The 21,283-nt window shown below is 45.5% G+C and overlaps 2 protein-coding genes across 3 annotated transcripts; one reads left to right on the forward strand and one right to left on the reverse strand.

Annotated features, from left to right (window-relative positions):
- Positions 1-811: 811 nt before the first annotated feature.
- On the reverse strand, positions 812-8,225 carry SNRPA (small nuclear ribonucleoprotein polypeptide A). Of its 2 annotated transcripts, none has more exons than XM_069746743.1 (7): positions 8,094-8,225; positions 7,903-7,986; positions 3,755-3,927; positions 2,186-2,359; positions 1,933-2,112; positions 1,413-1,501; positions 812-1,237 (listed from the first exon to the last, which is right to left on the reverse strand). In XM_069746743.1, the coding sequence occupies exons 2-7, from the start codon at positions 7,973-7,975 to the stop codon at positions 1,078-1,080; spliced, it is 849 nt and encodes a 282-aa protein (XP_069602844.1). In that variant the 5' UTR covers positions 7,976-7,986; positions 8,094-8,225; the 3' UTR covers positions 812-1,077. The 2 variants fall into 2 exon arrangements, with proteins under 2 accessions (XP_069602844.1, XP_069602845.1); XM_069746744.1 differs by having other exon boundaries at positions 928-1,237; positions 7,903-7,977.
- A 34-nt stretch (positions 8,226-8,259) lies between these two features.
- On the forward strand, positions 8,260-18,255 carry ACTMAP (actin maturation protease). The gene is made up of 7 exons (XM_069746742.1): positions 8,260-8,370; positions 11,392-11,725; positions 12,463-12,531; positions 15,608-15,732; positions 16,037-16,166; positions 16,481-16,551; positions 17,213-18,255. Exons 2-7 carry the CDS (start codon positions 11,397-11,399, stop codon positions 17,509-17,511), a joined length of 1,023 nt encoding a protein of 340 aa, XP_069602843.1. The 5' UTR covers positions 8,260-8,370; positions 11,392-11,396; the 3' UTR covers positions 17,512-18,255.
- Positions 18,256-21,283: the final 3,028 nt, after the last annotated feature.

The following is a 21,283-nucleotide window of genomic DNA, read 5'->3' on the forward strand; positions in this document are numbered from 1 at the left end:
CGATTATTATTTTGTGCTATTGAGCCAAGAACTAACAGGTCTGCAGATGCTACTTACCTGCCCAGCACCGATCTCTGCCGGCACAGATCAGTCACAGACCGCTCCTGTGACTTCCAGTGACATCACTGACAGCGCAAATGTTGATAGACAGCAGAGAACCAGATGCCGTCGACAGAACAAGCCAGAAGAGCTGCTCTGCTATATGAAGACTCAAGAGTGGTCTGTGAATGCTCTGAGCTGGCAGATAGTTAGCAACTACCTCCATGTAACCTCATCATGGATAACCCCTTTAAGTTTGAATCAGGAAACTAGTGAAAATAAATTGTAGAAGGCAAGAAAATTCCAGCAAGTGTATGTAATATACGAGGCCTTGCAGCTACAACGTACCCTAGGGAGGTGCTGGAATGGGATCAACGAGCTTCCATGCACTGGGAACATTACATAAACCCCCTCTACCCAAAACACAAGCCCCTCTTTTTAATCAAGGCATCAGTGGTCTGTCCAGAAACCAGTGTCCTCCGATCGCGACACATGGGCATCTGAATGCAGCCTTTACGAGGAGTCCAGGTAACAGCACAAGATGCAGAACTGACAGCTGAAATTGTGCTTTGTGGCTGTTCTCATAGCGATCACTGACGCAGCGATGGATACACATGATTGGAAATATATAATCCAATTTTATGCCTGGTTCACACAGTGACTATCTCGGATTAGCTCAATGTAATCTTTGTTGTGCATTAATTTAATTTTTCAAGGATTCACCATGTGCCAAACTTCACAACAATCCGATAAAAATGGAGACAGATACATATAAAAAAAAAAGTTTTATTCACAAGCTCCAGGTACAATGTCTGGCATCAGACTCTGGGTGCAATGCTTCTGATGCATATAAAAACGAGACCGTGCCATACTCACCAACACGAGCCAACGCTGGATGAGAGTTCAGCACTCAATAATGGCTCCAAATTAAATTAAAAAGTCCAATCAGTATTTGCTGCGGCCCAATTACAAAACAAGTCAGTGGTTTTACGGGAACAGGCGGACGCTTGCGATTCTCCTACACCCGAGGGTGCACGATTACTTCTTAGCAAAGGAAATCTTCATGGAGTTGCTCTGGGTGATCTTGAATCCTTGTAGAGACTCTCGGGCAGCAGCTGCCTGGACTTCATTGTCAAATTCCACAAAGGCAATGTCGTGACGCCCAGGGACGAGGCGGACTTCTTTGAAGCCAGGGAACCTTTAAAAAAAAAAAAAAAATATTGTTGAGCTTTAAGAAATGAACCAATGTGGCAGGAATCATATACTAGACAGCGATAAGTACTATATGGCCAAAAATCAAGGTCATTTTTAGAAATGCAAAAATACGAAAGTGATAGCCTCCGAGACCAGGAGAGGGCGCTAGAGATACTCACTGGTTGAACAGCATGGACAGCATCAGCTCGTTGGTTTCTTCCGGCAGGTTGGTCAGGAACAGAATGTGGTTTGGTGGATGTTCAGATAACTGAGGAACAAGATGTAATGTAGATGTTAAGAGTCATCGATTATAGAGGTACAATACAGAAGACGACTGCATAAAACAGATGAAACATAAAAGGGGCTGCCCACAGCTGCTGTAAAGACATGCGATGGTGTACCAGCACTAATCCGTGTGCGTTGAGATGGCAGATGCCCCACACAATGAGGAGGTGAGATCTTCCACTGCATGGGGCAATGTAACACCCTACCAGTTGGGTGGTACCAAGTGCAGCAAAGGAGCAAAATGCTTAAAGGAACCTTCCTTCCAGGGATTCCTCTGTGTGGCACAGGTCAGACCCCTTTATGCTGTGGCATAATATTTTATGAGTGGCAGATTGGCTCATGCCCTAGTGATGGTGGCACAAATCTCTTCTGCACAATGTTGAATTAAAGACACACAAGTCGTAGTCTGCTCACCTGTTGCATAGGTGCCATTTGTCCTGGCATCATCTGCCCATGTTGCATACCACCTGGCGGCATCTGTCCTGGACCCATTCCTGGTGGTGGCATCATGCCGGGATGGTGCATATATGGTGACTGTCCAGCCATATGCATCATACGCGGGGCCTGGTTCATTCCAGGGATGTTTTGCATTCCCTAAAGAGAAAAGAAGATTTAGAAGACAGATCCAAAACAAAAGCAGCAAGAAAACATCAGTAAGAGAACTCACTGGCATCTGCCCTGGTAGGCCTTGCACCATGGGAGCGCCAGGAACAATCTTCTTGGCAGCGGAAGCTTCCAGCCCCTTGACTTTCCTCTTCTCCTGTCTTTTACGGTCTCTCTCCACAAATGTCCCTTTAATTTTAGCTATAATGTCGGAGTCAGACTTTGCATATTGTATTCTCTAAAAGAAGAAGAAAAAAAAAAATAACTCTGGATTACTTAGATATTTCTCAGATTACAGCCGACGGCAGAATGGGTCAGCGATTCCCCTATATTAACCCCTTCATGACCTTGGGATTTTCTGTGTTCATTTTTCGATCCCCTCTTTCCCAGAGCCATAACTTTTTTATTTTTCCGTCACTATGGCCATGTGAGGGATTATTTTTTGGGAAACAAGTTGTACTTTTGAACAACACCATTGCTTTTAGCATGTCGTGTACTAGAAAACGGGGAAAAAAAAAAAATTCCAAGTGCGGTGAAATTACAAAAAAAGTGCAATCCCACACTTGTTTTTTGATTGGCTTTTTTGCTAGGTTCACCAAATGCCAAAACTGACCTGATATTATGATTCTCCAGGTCATTACGAGTTCATAGACAAACACGTGTAGGTTCTATTTTATCTAAGTGGTGAAACATTTTTTTTCCAAACTTTACTAAAAAAAAAAAAAAAAAAAATAAAAAAATTTGCGCCATTTTCCGATACACGTAGCGTCTCCATTTTTCATGATCTGGGGTCAGGTGAGGGCTTACTTTTTGCGTACTGGTGACATTTTTATTGATACCATTTTGGTGCAGATACGTTCTTTTGATCTCCCGTTATTGCATTTTAATGCAATGTCGCGGTGACCAAAAAAAACGTAATTCTGGTGTTTCGAATTTTTTTCTCGCTACGCCATTTAGCGATCAGGTTAAATTTTTTTTTTAATTGATAGATCGGGCGATTCTGAACGCAGCGATACCAAATGTGTAGGTTTGATTTTTTTTTTTTTTTTAATCGATTTATTTTGGATGAGGCGAAAGTGGTGGTGGTGGTGGGGGGTTGATTTAAACTTTTATATTTTTTTCACATTTTTTTTTACTCTTGCCATGCTTCAATAGCCTCCATGGGAGGCTAGAAGCTGGCACAACCCGATCGCCTCTGCTACATAGTAACGATCATCAGATCGCTGCTATGCAGCAGAAATGCAGGTGTGCTGTGAGCGCCGACCACAGGGTGGCACTCACAGCTAGCCGGGATCAGTAACCATAGAGGTCTCAAGGACCTCTATGGTTACCATTCTGATGCATCGCTGACCCCCGATCATGTGACGGGGGTCAGCGATGCGCTCATTTCCGGCCGGAAGCGCCAGTTAAATGCTGCTGTCAGCGTTTGACAGCGGCATTTAACTAGTTAATAGCGGCGGGTGAATCGCGATTTCACCCTCCGCTATTGCGGGCACATGTCAGCTGTTCAAAACAGCTGACATGTCCCGGCTTTGATGCGGGCTCACCGCCGGAGCCTGCATCAAAGAGGGGGATCTGACCTCAGACCTACTATCCCGTCCGAGGTCAGAAAGGGGTTAAATGTAATACCAACCATCGGCTTATCGTAGAAGGGGAATCCTTGCATGGACCTCAGGGCATTCGTCGCACTGCTCACTTCCTTAAAGATGACAAATGCCTGTCCTCTCATCTTCAGACTTCGAGACACCAAGATATCAAGGATCTGTCCGAACTGGGAGAAGATGGCATAAAGAGATTTCTTCAGCTCTAAGGGAAAGAGAAAATGTAGTGTCAGACTGAGCCGCCATAAATGTCCCGCAGCTTGTAATCCTGAATCCAAGTCGTGCCACGCTGCCCCCACCTGCACCCAGAGGAGACCGGCAAGGACTGTTGTGGCCCAACCGGCAACCTGAAGCGTAAGGGACACTGCACAAAGACATACGTGTCTCCTTGCTTAGAGCGCCACTAACTAAACCATTCATAGGACCCCGGTCAATTGGCCATTTTATCAGGTGCCCTGTGTACGGCTCTCACCCGACGGCATACATGGATCTTTGCACTAGCTGGCCTGACATGACACGGCACTAGGCAAGTCAAAAGAAAAACGATGGAGGCCGGCAGGTCCCCAGTCTACGAGCCACAGATGGAATGGGATTTCCAAACCAATGTGCACCAACCGTAACATTTTATTTTAGATGCTCATTGAGAGATCCTGAGAATTCACAAAAATAAATAACCTGAAAGCCATTGGCTCTAGCTAATGCCAGACTAAAAAGTCTCAGTGGTTTTGATACTGGAAAATTTACTAAATCGCGTTATACAGGAGAGGGTTAATAGCGGGACTGAGGACATTAAGATTTTATAGCTCTGAAGATAATGCAGAGAGAAGAGAACATCAACCCTGAGGAATAAGGACGCTACGCTTCGTCCTTCCCACCCAAGCGACGGCAACAGCAGCTACTCCATTGTGTGTTAGAGCAGAAGGGAAAAATTGTGGAGCCCGGACCACCTTCCCCTCCCAAAATACCATCACACGGAGAATGAGGGTGTATGGAGCAGACTCAGGAGCTGAACCCGCTCTGTTCTGGGACGGTGCCTGCTGTGCCACATGTGGGGTACGTCATAAGTCCTCCAAAGTGGCCTTATTAAAAAAAAAGTCACAGCCAGACTAGCAAACAAGAATCCTTCCATAGACTGAAACACACACACACTACACACACACAGTGGGTGAAATAAGTATTGGTTACGTCACCAATTTTACAAGTAAATATATTTCTAAAGGTGCTATTGTCATGAAATTCTCCCCAGATGTCAGCAACATCCAATCCACACAGGTAAAGAAAAATCAAACAATAGATGTCCATAAATTAATGTGTAATAATGAGAAATGACACATGGAAAGAGTATTATTGATCATGCTTACCAAGTCATATTTAATACTTCTTACTGAAACGCCTTTGTTGGTGATGACAGCTTCAAGTCACAGCCTCTACGGAGAAACTAGTCGCAGGCATTGCTCAGGTGTGATTTTAACCCATTCTTCCACACAAACACTCTTCACATACAGAATGTCCTGTGGGCTCCTATGATCTCAACTTTAGTTCCTTCCATACATTTTCTATTGGATTCAGCTCAGTGATTGGCTCGGCCATTCTAGCAGCTTCATTCTCTGAAACTAATTGAGAGTTTCCTTGGCCGTGGGTTTGGGATCATCGTCTTGCTGAAATGACCACCCTCCTTTTATCTTCATCATCCTGGTAGATGTAAGCAGATGTTTTTCAATGTCTCGGTACATTTGTCCATATATCCTACCTTCAATCACATGAAGTTTTCCAGTGCCGTATGCTGAAAAGCAGCCCACACCATGATGTTTTCACCGATAAACTTCACTGTTGGTAATCAGTATGGTATTTTGGGGGTGGCACGCGGTGCCTTTTAGCCTCCACACAGAGTGTATTATGGCATCTAAAGAGTTTAATTTTGGCCTCATCTAACCGGACTATATTCTCCCAGTATTTCACAGGCTTGTCTAAAGTTCTCTCTTGAACATGCTTTTTGTACTGCAGCGGAGTCATGTGTGGGGAGCGCGTGTACAGGCCAGGGAGGTTGACTGCATTACTTATTGTTTTAAAGGGAACCTGTCACCCCGAAAATCGCGGGTGAGGTAAGCCCACCGGCATCAGGGGCTTATCTACAGCATTCTGTAATGCTGTAGATAAGCCCCCGATGTTACCTGAAAGAGGAGAAAAAGACGTTATATTATACTCACCCAGGGGCGGTCAGGTCGGATGGGCGTCTCTGGTCCGCTCCGGCGCCTCCCATCTTCATTACAAGACATCCTCTTCTGATCTTCAGCCACAGCTCCGGCGCAGGCGTACTTTGCTCTGCCCTGCTGAGGGCAGAGGATAGTACTGCAGTGCGCAGGCGCCGGGCCTCTGACCTTTCCGGCGCCTGCGCACTGCAGTACTTTGTCTGCCCTCAACAGGGCAGAGCAAAGTACGCCTGCGCCGGAGCCGTGGCTGAAGATCAGAAGAGGACGTCTTGTAATGAAGATGGGAGGCGCCGCAGCGGACCAGAGACGCCCATCCGACCTGACCGGCAGCGGGACCGCCCCCGGGTGAGTATAATCTAACGTCTTTTTCTCCTCTTTCAGGTAACATCGGGGGCTTATCTACAGCATTACAGAATGCATTACAGAATGCTGTAGATAAGCCCCTGATGCCGGTGGGCTTACCTCACCCGCGATTTTCGGGGTGAAAGGTTCCCTTTAATAAACAATCATACTTGCGGATTCCAGGTCTTTTTTCCCCCTCTGTCTGAAATCTTGTAGTGAGCACCTGATTGTGGCAAAATGATGTTTTGTCCACTTTCAGATTATGTCCCCAACAGTGCTCACTGGAACCTTCAACAGTTTAGAAATTTTTCTGTAACCAATACCAATCAGTATTTTTTACCACAACAATAAGGTTGCAAATGTCTTGAGACCGCTCATTGGTTTTACACATCACTAGAGGTTTCTTGAGCAGCACCTTGGTAATGAGACACCTATTTACAGGCCATCAGTTGAACCACAGGTGATATCTCTAACAAAGTGGCAGGATGCTTTCTAATCATAGATAAATTGCAGCTGGTGTCATGGCCTTTTGCTCCTCTCCACGTGTTCAATACTTTTCCCGTGTCATTTCTCATTATTACACAACTTAATCTCTGGTGATTTCTTTGCCTGCGTGGCTTGGAACCAACATCTGGTGAGAATTTCATATCAATAGCACCTTTACAAATATATTTGCTTCTGTGTTTATTACTTCACCGCTGTGTATAAAGTTAGTTACAGGTGTCAGAAATGGCGGCAAACTAGTCCTGTTTGTAGAGGGTTTGCACAGCAGTTTGGCCGGATTGCGCAGCAGTTTTGCCCGGATTGCATTCCGCCAGGTCGCTCAGCAGTTTTCGCCGGTTTGCTCAGCATTCCGCCAGGTCGCTCAGCATTCCGCCAGGTCGCTCAGCATTCCGCCAGGTCGCTCAGCATTCCGCCAGGTCGCTCAGCATTCCGCCAGGTCGCTCAGCATTCCGCCAGGTCGCTCAGCATTCCGCCAGGTCGCTCAGCATTCCGCCAGGTCGCTCAGCATTCCGCCAGGTCGCTCAGCAGTTTTGGCCGCTTTGCTCAGCATTCCGCCAGGTCGCTCAGCAGTTTTGGCCGCTTTGCTCAGCATTCCGCCAGGTCGCGCAGCAGTTTTGGCCGCTTTGCTCAGCATTCCGCCAGGTCGCTCAGCAGTTTTGGCCGCTTTGCTCAGCATTCCGCCAGATTGCGCAGCAGTTTTGGCCGCTTTGCTCAGCATTCCGCCAGGTCGCTCAGCAGTTTTGGCCGCTTTGCTCAGCATTCCGCCAGGTCGCTCAGCAGTTTTGGCCGCTTTGCTCAGCATTCCGCCAGGTCGCTCAGCAGTTTTGGCCGCTTTGCTCAGCATTCCGCCAGGTCGCTCAGCAGTTTTGGCCGCTTTGCTCAGCATTCCGCCAGGTCGCTCAGCAGTTTTGGCCGCTTTGCTCAGCATTTCGCCAGGTCGCTCAGCAGTTTTGGCCACTTTGCTCAGCATTCCGCCAGATTGCGCAGCAGTTTTGGCCGCTTTGCTCAGCATTCCGCCAGGTCGCGCAGCAGTTTTGGCCGCTTTGCTCAGCATTCCGCCAGATTGTGCAGCAGTTTTGGCCGCTTTGCTCAGGCCGGTTTTACCATGGCTGATCCTCACTCACCGTCCTTCTTGATCTTCTCGTTCAGGTTGTTGATGTAGATGGTGTTGTTGGGTCTCATCTCCTGGACGGCCATGTCTGAGGAAACTGAAAAGAAACAGAGGAGGTGAAACACAAAAGGAAAGTCCCAGCGGTCACACTGCACCCATCATACTGTGATTCCAGCTGTGGAGCGTCCCCCACCCAGGCCGCACCTGTATACAGACACCGGGGATCTCCTCACGGTTACCCGCCAACACCGAACACGCTGCCGCCAGGCCGCACTACTACAGGACTCAGCGACAGCGATATCCCTCCGCCTGGCCACACCCACCGTGTAACACTACGGCGCCTCTGATTGGTCAGCACATCACGCCTTTTACGTGCGCTCGTCGCCTACGTTCGTCACGTGATTAATCTCCACCAATAATACTCCACAAACAGCGAAGTGCCAATCATATGCCGCAGCCACGAGCAGTCTGTGCTTAGACCGTGACTATCATTTCATTCATTTTTTATTGTTTCTGTTATCCGTCATTCACTGCTTTATGGCGCACAGGTGTTTTCATGACGTCCTCGCTAGGAGGCTTAGCAAAAAATGCTTGTAAAGCGCAGCCAATCGGATTTCACGTTTCATTATACAGCCTTATCTTTATAAGTGAAAGATGTAATCTGATTGGTTGCTGTTTATAACCCTGCACTGTTAGCCAATCAGATTTCATTTTCTAATACAGCCTGCACATGTGTAAGAAGCTGTAATGTGATTGGTTGCTATTCGCAAACTACTCCGTTGTAGTGTGTACTGTAGCCAATCATAGTTCAGCTTTCATTTTCTAACCCACCCTGGAACAGTAAAAGCTTTAATGTGATTGGTTGCTATTAGCAACCTCTCAGTTTTAATGTGCAGACAACTGTAAACACCTTCTGGCCATTGGATTGGACACGGATACATTGATCTTTGAACTAATAGTTTCTACAAAATATTTGGGAAAAGTGAAGTAGTTACCATAACAACCCAATAGGTTGCAGCTATTATATGTGAACAAAATTGGGGCAAACTGGTTGCTATGGGTAACGAGTTATATATATAAAAAAAATCACAGGTTTTCTGTAAGTACTGACCTGTGAACCAGTAAGATCTGACACTGGGGGACATTTTTGTATTAAATGCATGTATTTGGGGCATTTTTACAATTACCTTTCATTGAAAACGTTGCACCGTTTGGTTTTTACAGGCTCCTTGTTTCCTGCTCATTGCAGAATGAGTTATCTGAGAATCTATCAGCGAGCTCGTTCTCACAGGAGAGCTTCTATTGCTGCTTTCACACATTGCAGTCATGATACAGTTTTCCACTGTAAATCCTATAAAAAAAAAAAACATTCTCTTTGCAGCAAATTTTGAAAGTCAATGGCAAAACTCATTTTGTAAAATAAAAACAACTAAGTGTCTTCTGCGTGCTCGAATAATATGTCCGAGTCCCCGCGGCTGTTCCACGGCCACAACACACACAGGAATTGTCTAACAAACAGGCGATCCCTGCATGTGTTGCTGCTGTCTGACAGCCATGAGACATGTGGGCGCGGGGACATATTATTCCAGCACGAGGCCTAAGCCTGAGTGGGCAATGGCTGCACAAGTCTAGGGGTCAGCGCCATAGTCCTCTATAATCGTGCAGTCACTGGCCACAGTCTGCAGCACGTTATCTGCCGCATGTGGCTGCCCGGCCTGACCCCAGCTTTTACAGCAAGAGTAAAATGCACTGCTTAAAAAAATAAGGTGAACACTAAAATCCCACATTCTAGATATCTCTGAATGAAATATTCCTGTTGTAAATCTTTATTCATTACATAGTGGAATGTGTCCAGAACAATCAAACATAACAATTATCAATGAAAATCACAACTAATATCCCACGGAGGTCTGGAGTTGGAATGATGCTCAAAATCAAAGTAGAAAATCAATTTACAGGCTGATCCAACTTCAATGGAAATGCCTCATGACAAGGAAATGATGCTCAGTAGTGTGTGTGGCCTCCACGTGCCTGTATGACCTCCCTGCAAAGCCTGGGCATGCTCCTGGTGAGGTGGCGGATGGTCTCCTGAGGGATCTCCTCCCAGACCTGGACTAAAGCATCCGCCAACTCCTGGATAGTCTGTGGTCTTGGTGGTTGGTGCGAGACATGATGTCCCAGATGTGTTCAATCGGATTCAGGTCTGGGGAACGGTCGGGCCAGTCCATAGCTTCAATGCCTTCATCTTGCAGGAACTGCTGACACACTCCAGCCACATGAGATCTGGCATTGTCCTGCATTAGGAGGAACCCAGGGCCAACCGCACCAGCATATGGTCTCACAAGGGGTCTGAGGATCTCATCTCAGTACCTAATGGCAGTCAGGCTACCTCTGGCGAGCACATGGAGGGCTGTGCGGCCCTCCAAAGAAATGGCACCCCACACCATTACTGACCCACTGCCAAACCGGTCATGCTGAAGGATGTTGCAGGCAGCAGATCGCTCTCCACGGCGTCTCCAGACTCTGTCACATGTGCTCAGTGTGAACCTGCTTTCATCTGTGAAGAGCACAGGGCGCCAGTGGTGAAATTGCCAATCCTGGTGTTCTGTGGCAAATGCCAAGTGTCCTGCACGGTGTTGGGCTGTGAGCACAACCCCCATCTGTGGACGTCGGGCCCTCAGACCATCCTCATGGAGTCGGTTTCTAACCGTTTCTGCAGAGACATGCACATTTGTGGCCTGCTGGAGGTCATTTTGCAGAGCTCTGGCAGTGCTCCTCCTGTTCCTCCTTGCACAAAGGCTGAGGTAGCGGTCCTGCTGCTGGGTTGTTGCCCTCCTACTGCCCCCTCCACATCTCCTGGTGTCCTGGCCTGTCTCCTGGTAGCGCCTCCAGTCTGGACACTATGCTGACAGACACAGCAAACCTTCTTGCCACAGCTTGCATTGATGTGCCATCCTGGATGAGCTGCACTACCTGAGCCACTTGTGTGGGTTGTAGAGTCCGTCTCATGCTACCACAAGTGTGAAAGAACAACCAACATTCAAAAGTGACCAAAACAGCCAGAAAGCATTGGTACTGAGATGTGGTCTGTGGTCCCCACCTGCAGAACCACTCCTTTATTGAGGGTGTATTGATAATTGCCAATAATTTCCATCTGTTGTCTATTCCATTTTCACTACAGCATGTTGAATTGATTGTCAATCAGTGTTGCTTTCTAAGTGGACAGTTTGATTTCACAGAAGTTTGATTTACTTGGAGTTATATTCTGTTAAGTGCTCCCTTTATTTTTTTGAGCAGTGTATATACCATTTCTACATATGATGGTCCTGATTCTACCCTGATCTCAGCATTACTGTATACGGGGGTTTATAGCGCTCAGCAAATCATTTGGCTGGCAATCTATTGTTCACGACCTGTAATAATTCTCTATTTAAGAGTTTATCACCTGAAACTGGACCCAGTTCTCTTCCATAATCTAATGATATTCCTGATATCTCTTTAGCACTCATGTCAGAGGAGGATGGCGCAGCCTGCACAGACGTTATTCATGTGCCTCCACCATTGGCACCACCACCCCAGGCACCTCCACCACCACTGGCACCACCACCCCAGGCACCTCCACCACCACTGGCACCACCACCCCAGGCACCTCCACCACCACTGGCACCACCACCCCAGGCACCTCCACCACCACTGGCTCCACCACCACCAGTCCTTTTCCCTTTTCCTCCACCTCAGGTGAAATGCAAGTTCTATAAGAAGGTGGCAGAGAACAGCGACCCATCAGTTGAAGGATGCAAAGAGTTAAAACGACTGATCAAGATTCAGCAGGAACGGTGAGTGATTTCGGGTGCGATTTTCGGAGGCAGTGATCATGCAACTTTTCCTTTTTGCTCGTTCAAAGAGGCGACATGAGAGAATTAACCGACGGCTTCTCCTCACAGAGCAGATCCAGTCTTTGCATAGAAAGCCATTAGAAATAATGTCCACACTCGGCCAATCTGACCACACGTGTACTGATGTAGGACTTAGTCACACCAGAGTATAGCAGCCACAATTCCCAGCCTGACCGTGAGGGTCCTGCCCCGGACTAACAGCCTTATAGACAGAAATTAGATTATTAGATCAGGAGAGCGACCGACGTTCTGAGAATTGCCGCCATATCACGGGCCATAACATATGGACACTATATGTTAATGTGAACCTAGCCGTAGGGCGAGAGATAGTCTTATCTGGTAAAAGAAAAGTGTTACTATCTCAAGAACGGCTGACATTTTTTTTAGAAGCAGTAAATGGCAAAATTGCTCATAATTACAAGCTGCATAAGACAATAGCCATTTATTAAGATGGAAATGATCCAATAAAAATAAAGGTATACTGTTATATACCAGCCCTACAGAGGCAAAATGGAAAGTCTTCTTAGTTTTATCAGGCTCAAGGTGATGTGAACAGCGCCTAACATATGAAGCACAGTAGACCATAAGTAAACCATACACGGTGCAGCGGGTTTACGGCTTTTGATTGTGAATCGCATTAATCTTTTTTTTTTTTTTTTTGTATTTTTGCATTTCAGATTTAGTGGACATTTAAAATGGCTTCTATATAACCAGCCTGTGCCATCCCTTATACAGGAGGGTCCGCAGTAAGTGCAAGAAAGCGGTGAAAATGGGTCGCGTTTAGATAAGAAAAATGATTGTCTGCGGGGCCGTCCACACTTCCGTGTATATTTCAGGACCGATTAGTCTGCAGAAAAACACACAAACACTGACCGGACTCTGATGATCAAAATCACTGATGAAACTCTGACCCACAGGCTCATTCAGACGTCAGTGATTTTTTTTTCTTGTGCGAGAAAATTGGTCCAAGTTTCATCATTGTTTCTGATCAGTGGTTGGTCATTGGGTCGTTTTTTACCTTCAGAGTTTGGTCCGGACCCTATTGATCTTATATTGAAGACCTATCCCAAATCATTGGATTTTTTTGTGTCTTGGCTGTCAAAATCACAACAGCTTACAGGACGTAAGGCGACCTAAAATCTTCACATTATGCTGTGATGTAGCAGTGCCGTGGCACAATCTTTGGATAGGTAACATGTATCGGAGCCAAGGCCGCCAAGTACCGTAGCCTAAATCCACTGCAAATAAAGGGCTGTGCCAACACCAACATTATCTTGCCCCCTTCTTTATCACTACAACCTATGCAAGCTGATATTTCACTGGATACAAGGGCTCATTCACAAACATTGTGAGTTTTATAAAAGAAAAATACCTTTACACGTTTGTCTTTGCTCCCATGAGACACTGGACCTTGTTTGGTCTCTGCAGCTCCAGTATTTGCACATGAATACAGTCTGCATCTACAATACTAGGAGTTTATGTAGATTTATAGACGGTAAATGAACAATTTGCATTTGCTATTCCAAAACCCCTCAACCAGATATGGCTTGGTTAATATTTACACATCTGCAGAGATATGCGTAGGATTTATATGTAAAAAACGTATGCAAGTGTGTGCCATGCACGTCCGGAGATACAATTTAGACATTGAAACATACAGCAGCACATAGTAATAGTAGTACTGTTAGTTAGCAGTAGGTAGTAGTAGTAGTAGTACTGTTAGCAGTAGGTAGTAGTGCTGCTAGTTAGCAGTACATAGTAGTAGTAATGCTGTTAGTTAGTACACAGTAGTAGTAGTCCTGTTAGTTTTTATAAAAAATATACCTTTTTACTTGTTTTCTCATCTACAGTCAGTGTCTACATTTTTTACATATTAAAACATACAACAGTACAGCAGTAGTAGTGTAGTAATATTAGTGCTGTTAGTTAGCAGTACATAATAGTACTAATGCTCTTAGCAGTACATAGTAGTAGTGGTGCTGTTAGTGCATAGTAGTGGTGCTGTTAGTTAGTAGTGTATAGTAGTAGTGGTGCTGTTAGCAGTACATAGTAGTAGTGGTGCTGCTAGTTAGTAGTGCATAGTAGTGGTGCTGTTAGTAGTTCATAGTAATAGTGGTGCTGTTAGTAGTTCATAGTAGTAGTGGTGCTGTTAGTAGTGCATAGTACTAGTGGTGCTGTTAGCAGTACATAGTAGTAGTGGTGCTGTTAGTTAGCAGTACATAGTAGTAGTGGTGCTGTTAGTAGTGCATAGTAGTAGTGGTGCTGTTACTTAGTAGTGCATAGTAGTGGTGCTGTTAGTTAGCAGTACATCGTAGTAGTGGTGCTGTTAGTTAGCAGTACATAGTAGTAGTGGTGCTGTTAGTAGTGCATAGTAGTAGTGGTGCTGTTACTTAGTAGTGCATAGTAGTGGTGCTGTTGGTTAGCAGTACACAGTAGTAGTGGTGCTGTTAGTTAGCAGTATGTTAGTAGTGCATAGTAGTAGTGGTGCTGTTAGTTAGTAGTGCATAGTAGTAGTGGTGCTGTTAGTAGTGCATAGTAGTAGTGGTGCTGCTAGTTAATAATGCATAGTAGTAGTGGTGCTGTTAGTAGTGCATAGTAGTAGTGGTGCTGTTAGTAGTCCATAGTAGTAGTGGTGCTGTTAGTAGTCCATAGTAGTAGTGGTGCTGTTAGTTAGCAGTACATAGTAGTAGTGGTGCTGTTAGTAGTCCATAGTAGTAGTGGTGCTGTTAGTTAATAGTGCGTAGTAGTAGTGGTGCTGTTAGTAATGCATAGTAGTAGTGGTGCTGTTAGTTAGTGATGCATTGTAGTAGTGGTGCTGTTAGTTAGTAGTGCATTGTAGTAGTAGTGTTGTTAGTACTGCATAGTAGTAGTCCTGCTGTTAGTAGTGCATAGTAGTAGTGGTGCGGTTAGTTAGCAGTACATAGTAGTAGTGGTGCTGTTAGTAGTGCATAGTAGTAGTGGTGCTGTTAGTTAGTAGTGCATAGTATTAGTGGTGCTGTTAGTTAGCAGTGCATAGTAGTAGTGGTGCTGTTAGTTAGCAATACATAGTAGTAGTAATGCTGTTAGCCTTACATAGTAGAAGTAGTGCTGTTAGCAGTGCATAGTAGTAATGCTGTTAGCAGTGCGTAGTAATAGTAGTGCTGTTAGTTAGTAGTAGTAATGCTGTTAGCAGTGCATAGTAGTAGCAGTAGTGCTGTTAGTTAGCAGTACATGGTAGTAGTGGTGCTGTTAGTTAGCAGTGCATAGTAGTAATCCTGTTAGCAGTACATAGTAGTAGTAGTGCTGTTAGTTAGCAGTGCATAGTAGTAGTGGTGTTGTTAGTTAGCAGTGCATAGTAATAGTAGTGCTGTTAGTTAGCAGTACATAGTGGTGGTGCTGTCAGATAGCAGTACATAGTAGTAGTGGTGCTGTTAGTTAGCAGTACATAGTATAGTAGTGCTGTTAGTTTCACAAAAATGTTCCTTTTTTATTATCTTATCTACAGTCAGGGTATACATTTTAGACATATTGACATGTACACTGTTCGTAGTAGTAGAAGTTTTTCTTTGCACATCCAAAAAATAGCAATACGATAACAGCCTGACAAAATGTAGCCAAGGAAATATATATTTTTTGACTATATCTTATCCATTGCTGCCATATACAGTACGTGTGGACATACGTTTGTGCATTTTAGGCGTATATGTTTAGCGAAATGCAAAGTATAAATGTGAACTGAGCCTAAACAGGCAACACCCCAAAATACACTTCATGTTTAAAAATACCCAAACCTTTGTTAAAACAATGTATATCACCCTGATCCACCCAATGTCCCGGTGGCAGGTGCGGACTTGTTGCCTTGTGGATGGCAGGGGGAATACTGAGCAATAACAAGGAGGTGACACTCGACTACATTGTACAAGTGGCAACTTCGAGAGGATACACCGTCCATGGGGAGATGTTCTCAGGTGAGCGCTGTCTCTGGGTGTAATAATGCACTTTGTGCCTGTCAGTAATACCGGAGGGAACTGCATAAGTAACAATTACCCTGTAGCATTACGTTGCTGGTATCCCTCGGCGTATCTCATGCAGGGAACGCCATGTTACCCACTGCTGCCCTACATATATCTTTGGTGATGGATCCCTAATAAATGAATGTGTATAGGATCTATTTGATCCCGCTCTCTGATAGGTCTCTAATAATCCTTTCTGCTTTATAGGGTAAGAAGTTGTGGGTGCCATTGTAGACACTAATTCTTTTTTCTGTCTCAGCGGATAACATGTCCCGCCTCGCAGAGGAAGTTTTTGGCTGTCACTGTGAACTACTGACAGGGGGAATGGAAGGAGAGAACAGAGAGAGAATCCTGGGTCACCTCACTGCCGGGCTCCCCGTCCTCATCCCGTATCCTTTTCTATAGGAACACATTACACGCAGTGGCCCTGCGTCTCCTTTTACTATTCCTCTACCCAAATTTACCCTCTTGCACTTAACAGTATGAAGATAAATCAAAATGAAAAATGGATATATTCTATAGGCAGCTTACTTCTCTATAGCCACTAGGTGGCAGCAGTCATGAATAAAGTAAAAATTAACCCTATCACGTTGCCCACCATAGACCGGCGTGATTTATAGCTCCGGATTAACATTTCATTTGCTTTGGATATTGAATTTTATCAGAAATATTTGTGTATCTAAGTATTTAACAGCTTGTACAGATATGACGAGGACTTCAACCACGAGCCGTGCCAGAGAGACGGACATCGGGCACACTGGGCAGTTATTTCAGGTAAGGAAATTATTAATGGCTGATAAAGTTCTGCACACGCCATATGTGCGCCATAGTTTGCAATTTTTTCCACATTATGCAGCTCTCACCAACATATTTGCTGGCTAACATGACCTGAGACACGTAGGGCTCACTTACACGTCCTTTTTTTTCCACGTGCGAGAAAAACAGACTGATTCTTCTGATCAGGGTTTGATCGGTACGAGTGTCATTCAATTTTCTCATACTTGGAGAAATGTAAAAAAGCAAGTTCTCTACCTTCTCTATTGCGTTACTCCGGGAAAATTGGATCGTACTCAGATGTCATCTGAGTGCAGTCTGATTTATTTTCACTGACCCATAGACTTGCATTGCCAATTTTGATCCAACCCCTCTGTTCATAATCCGACTTGTCTCTGCGATTTTCCACTGACTTCTCATTCCGTGAACAATCAGACATGTGAACGGCCCCCTAGACTATTGCGAGTACGAGTGATATTTGGGGAAAACATGGATAGCACTCGTACACGAAAATCTGACGTGTGAATGAGGCCTAACTATTACACTATTATGCAGCCCATGATCAGACGTTTAGTAGGAGACTCCCACTTAATCATTAAAACATATATACGTAATATTCTTAAGTCTGACGTCCATTGACAGCGTCATTCTTTATTCTCAGGGGTCCTTCTTGGAATGCAGAACGGATCCTTTGATCCGGACCCTGACGTCCCTGGACTGTTCCTGCCACCACCCGGCGCCTCCAGTCTCAACACGCGTGACATAGAGCAACACTACCTCATCGCCAAGCAAGGCAAGAGCCGCCGCTACCAGCTGTGGGGATACGGGTCCCTGAGCCGCAGCAATAATCAACTACTTCATCTGGACCCCAAGAGAACTTGTGATGGCAATGTGTATGTGGTGCCCGCAGGGGGCGTACAAGCCGGGCTGTGTGGCAAAACTCTGCTTCTCAAACACTGAGACGTATTATTTATTAAAAAGAGCCGTCAATGTTAGGTGCGCCATTTTTAGGCGTCCGATTTTGGCATCCAAGTGCTATCCATGATTTTCATGAACAGCATTCGTGCCTGTGATAGTTTATGGGGCCAATCACATGGGTGGGATCAAAATCGGCAATGGAAGTCAGTTGGTCCGAGAAAAACGAAGCGCACTGGGATCAAGGTCTGATCAAAGTCCGATCTAAATAATTAGTCCGTTTTTCTCATATGTAAGAATAAGGCTACTTTCACACTAGCGTCGGAATCTCCCCGTCGCAATGCATCGGGCCAAGATTCCGACGCTAGCGTTTGATGCGCCGCACAACGGGGCATCCGCTGCCCCATTGTGAGGTGCAAGGAGGTGGGGGCGGAGTTCCGGCCGGGCATGCACGGTCGGAAAAAGTGGTCCGTCGGCAGCAAAAAACGTTACATTTAACGTTTTTTGCTCCCGGCGGTCCGCCACAACACGGCGCAACCGTCGCACGACGGTTGCGATGTGTGGCAATGCGTCGCCATGCATTGCTAATGTTAATCTATGGGGCAAAAACGCATCCTGCAAACAACTTTGCAGGATGCGTTTTTTGCCATAAACGACGCATTGCGACGTATTGCAAAAACCGCTAGTGTGAAAGTAGCCTTATGAAGGTCTGAATGAGACCGGTATAATATTAGGCTTCATATTCTAATTTCAAAAGTTTTCCCAGAAATAAAAGATGAAGACTCCCAAGTATTTCCTATTTGTATCACTATAGGTAAAATGTATGGGGAAAAAATCCTATTATTCGACCTCTTAGGATTATCCTCCTTGGCTGTACACAGGACTAGGTCTGTAGGAGCATTCAGCCACTGCATGTAAAGCCCCCGTCACACCGCCGTGTTTCCGATATGTGCGGCGTCCATTTTATCACGTACACACGCACACTCATTATAATCTATGGGGCAGCGCACATGTCCATGTTTCTACACAGACCGTGTGACCCACAAATAGACATGTCCGTTTCTTTCTGGCAGCACGGATGACATGCGTGTGGCATCCGAGAGACGGGATAAAGTGAAGAATAGAAATGACAGATTTTTAGATGTTAAAGACGTGCAAATATAGATAGTTAGATATCCTTGAGACATATAATTAGTGCCTTGAGTGTGTAGTTTACTGTACAATTATTAACCTAATTAATAATTAAGAAAAATTACGTGCGGTCAACACCCCCCCCCCCCATTTTTATTAACCAGCCAAGGTAAAGCAGATAGCCATTTTTATTAACCAGCCAAGGTAAGGCTGAGAGCTGGTATTTTGAAACTGGGAAGGTCTCCGGTTATTGGACGCTTCTCAGCCTAAAAATACCAGCCCGCATATGCCCCAGAAGTGGCACATCGCGTGAGATGCTCCAATTCTGGCGCTAAGGGCTCCTACTCACTTGCGTGAGACTCGGATGAGTCTCGCACGGCAATACCCGGCACTGCACCTGGCACAGAGGAGCGGAGCGTGCGGCTGCATGTATTCCTATGCGGCTGCACGCTCCGATCTGAGTGCCCGCACCAGTGCCGGGTATTGCTGTGCGAGACTCATCCAAGTCTGGCGCAAGTGAGTAGGAGCCCTTAGGGTTGATGTTAGCTGAGATTTGTCCAAAAATGCAGCTGGCATCAAGCGTTGGTGTTTGTAACGGAGAGGGGGTCTATCAAACTCCCTCATTACTAGGCCAGTAATGAAAAAACACCCACAAAAAAATACTTTATGTACATAAACACTCGCTGTCACTTTCCCTGGTTCACCACGTTATTAAAAAATAAATCAATCAATAAAATCCTACTGAATCCAATGTAGTCCAGCGAATGGAAGCCTGAAAATAAAAAACATAAAAAACACAGAGAAACAACACAAAGACACTTTTCCCCTGTTGTCACTTTATTAAAAGAGAAGCTCCCACACTGGTCTGACGTAGTTCACCGAATCCAGTAAAGTCCATAGAATCCTCCATGCAAAGCCTATCGACTCTCGTTATGACGCTCCATAGTCCGTGCAAACAGCCACCACAAGGTTACGCTGCGCGAGACTCGGCGCCTCTGAACAGCGCTGACATCATTAACGTTACCGCTCATCCATATCGCCGGGTCTTGCGCAGCGCGATCCGGCAGTAGTTGTTTGGAAAGACTATGGAGCCTCATAAGAAGTGTTCATAGCCTTTGTATGGGAGGATTCGATGGACTATGTCAGATTTGGTGGACTATGTCAGACCTGGATGGAAACTTTTCTTTTAATAAAGTGGCGACCAAGGGAAAGTGTCTTTGTTTTATTTCTCTGTGTTTTGAGCCTATGTTCTTTTCGTGTTTCCATTTCTAAGACTACGTTGGATTTTTTAATAAAGTGGTGAACCAGGGAAAGTGTCGGGGAGTGTATATTTAAACAAAGTAATTTTTTTAATTACTGAGTTTAGTAATGGGGCTGTCTGATAGACACATCTACGTTACTAGCACCAGGGCATGATGTCACCTATGTTTTTGGACAATTCACAGCTGACATCAACCCCAACTACCATTACCCCAATTGCCACCGCACCAGGGCCATCGGGAAGAGCGAAGGCGAAGTGCCAGAATTGGACCTTCCCAGCGTGATAATATCAGCTCACAGCTGCCTGCTTTACCTTTGCTGGTTAACCAAAATTATGTCACCTATGTTTTTGGACAATTCACAGCTGACATCAACCCCAACTACCATTACCCCAATTGCCACCGCACCAGGGCCATCGGGAAGAGCGAAGGCGAAGTGCCAGAATTGGACCTTCCCAGCGTGATAATATCAGCTCACAGCTGCCTGCTTTACCTTTGCTGGTTAACCAAAATGATGTCACCTATGTTTTTGGACAATTCACAGCTGACATCAACCCCAACTACCATTACCCCAATTGCCACCGCACCAGGGCCATCGGGAAGAGCGAAGGCGAAGTGCCAGAATTGGACCTTCCCAGCGTGATAATATCAGCTCACAGCTGCCTGCTTTACCTTTGCTGGTTAACCAAAATGATGTCACCTATGTTTTTGGACAATTCACAGCTGACATCAACCCCAACTACCATTACCCCAATTGCCACCGCACCAGGGCCATCGGGGAGAGCGAAGGCGAAGCTCCAGAATTGGACCTTCCCAGTGTGATAATATCAGCTCACAGCTGCCTGCTTTACCTTTGCTGGTTAACCAAAATGATGTCACCTATGTTTTTGGATAATTCACAGCTGACATCAACCCCAACTACCATTACCCCAATTGCCACCGCACCAGGGCCATCAGGAAAAGCGAAGGCGAAGTGCCAGAATTGGACCTTCCCAGCGTGATAATATCAGCTCACAGCTGCCTGCTTTACCTTTGCTGGTTAACCAAAATGATGGCAACTATGTTTTTGGACAATTCACAGCTGACATCAACCCCAACTACCATTACCCCAATTGCCACCGCATCAGGGCCATCGGGAAGAGCGAAGGCGAAGCTCCAGAATTGGACCTTCCCAGCGTGATAATATCAGCTCACAGCTGTCTGCTTTACCTTTGCTGGTTAACCAAAATGGGGAAACCGCACATCATTTTTTTCTCTCTTATTTATTAGGTTAATTCATGTACAGTAAACTACACACGCACGGCACAAATTATTTATCTCACGGATATCTATCTTGTATCTCTCTGTCTCGTTTCTCTACGTCTCGTGTCTCCTCTTTCTTGTCGATCTCTCAGTCAAGTCGATCTCTCTCTGCCTCCCTGATCTCT

Source organism: Ranitomeya imitator, chromosome 2 (assembly GCF_032444005.1).
Source record: "Ranitomeya imitator isolate aRanImi1 chromosome 2, aRanImi1.pri, whole genome shotgun sequence".
Lineage (NCBI taxonomy): Eukaryota > Metazoa > Chordata > Amphibia > Anura > Dendrobatidae > Ranitomeya > Ranitomeya imitator.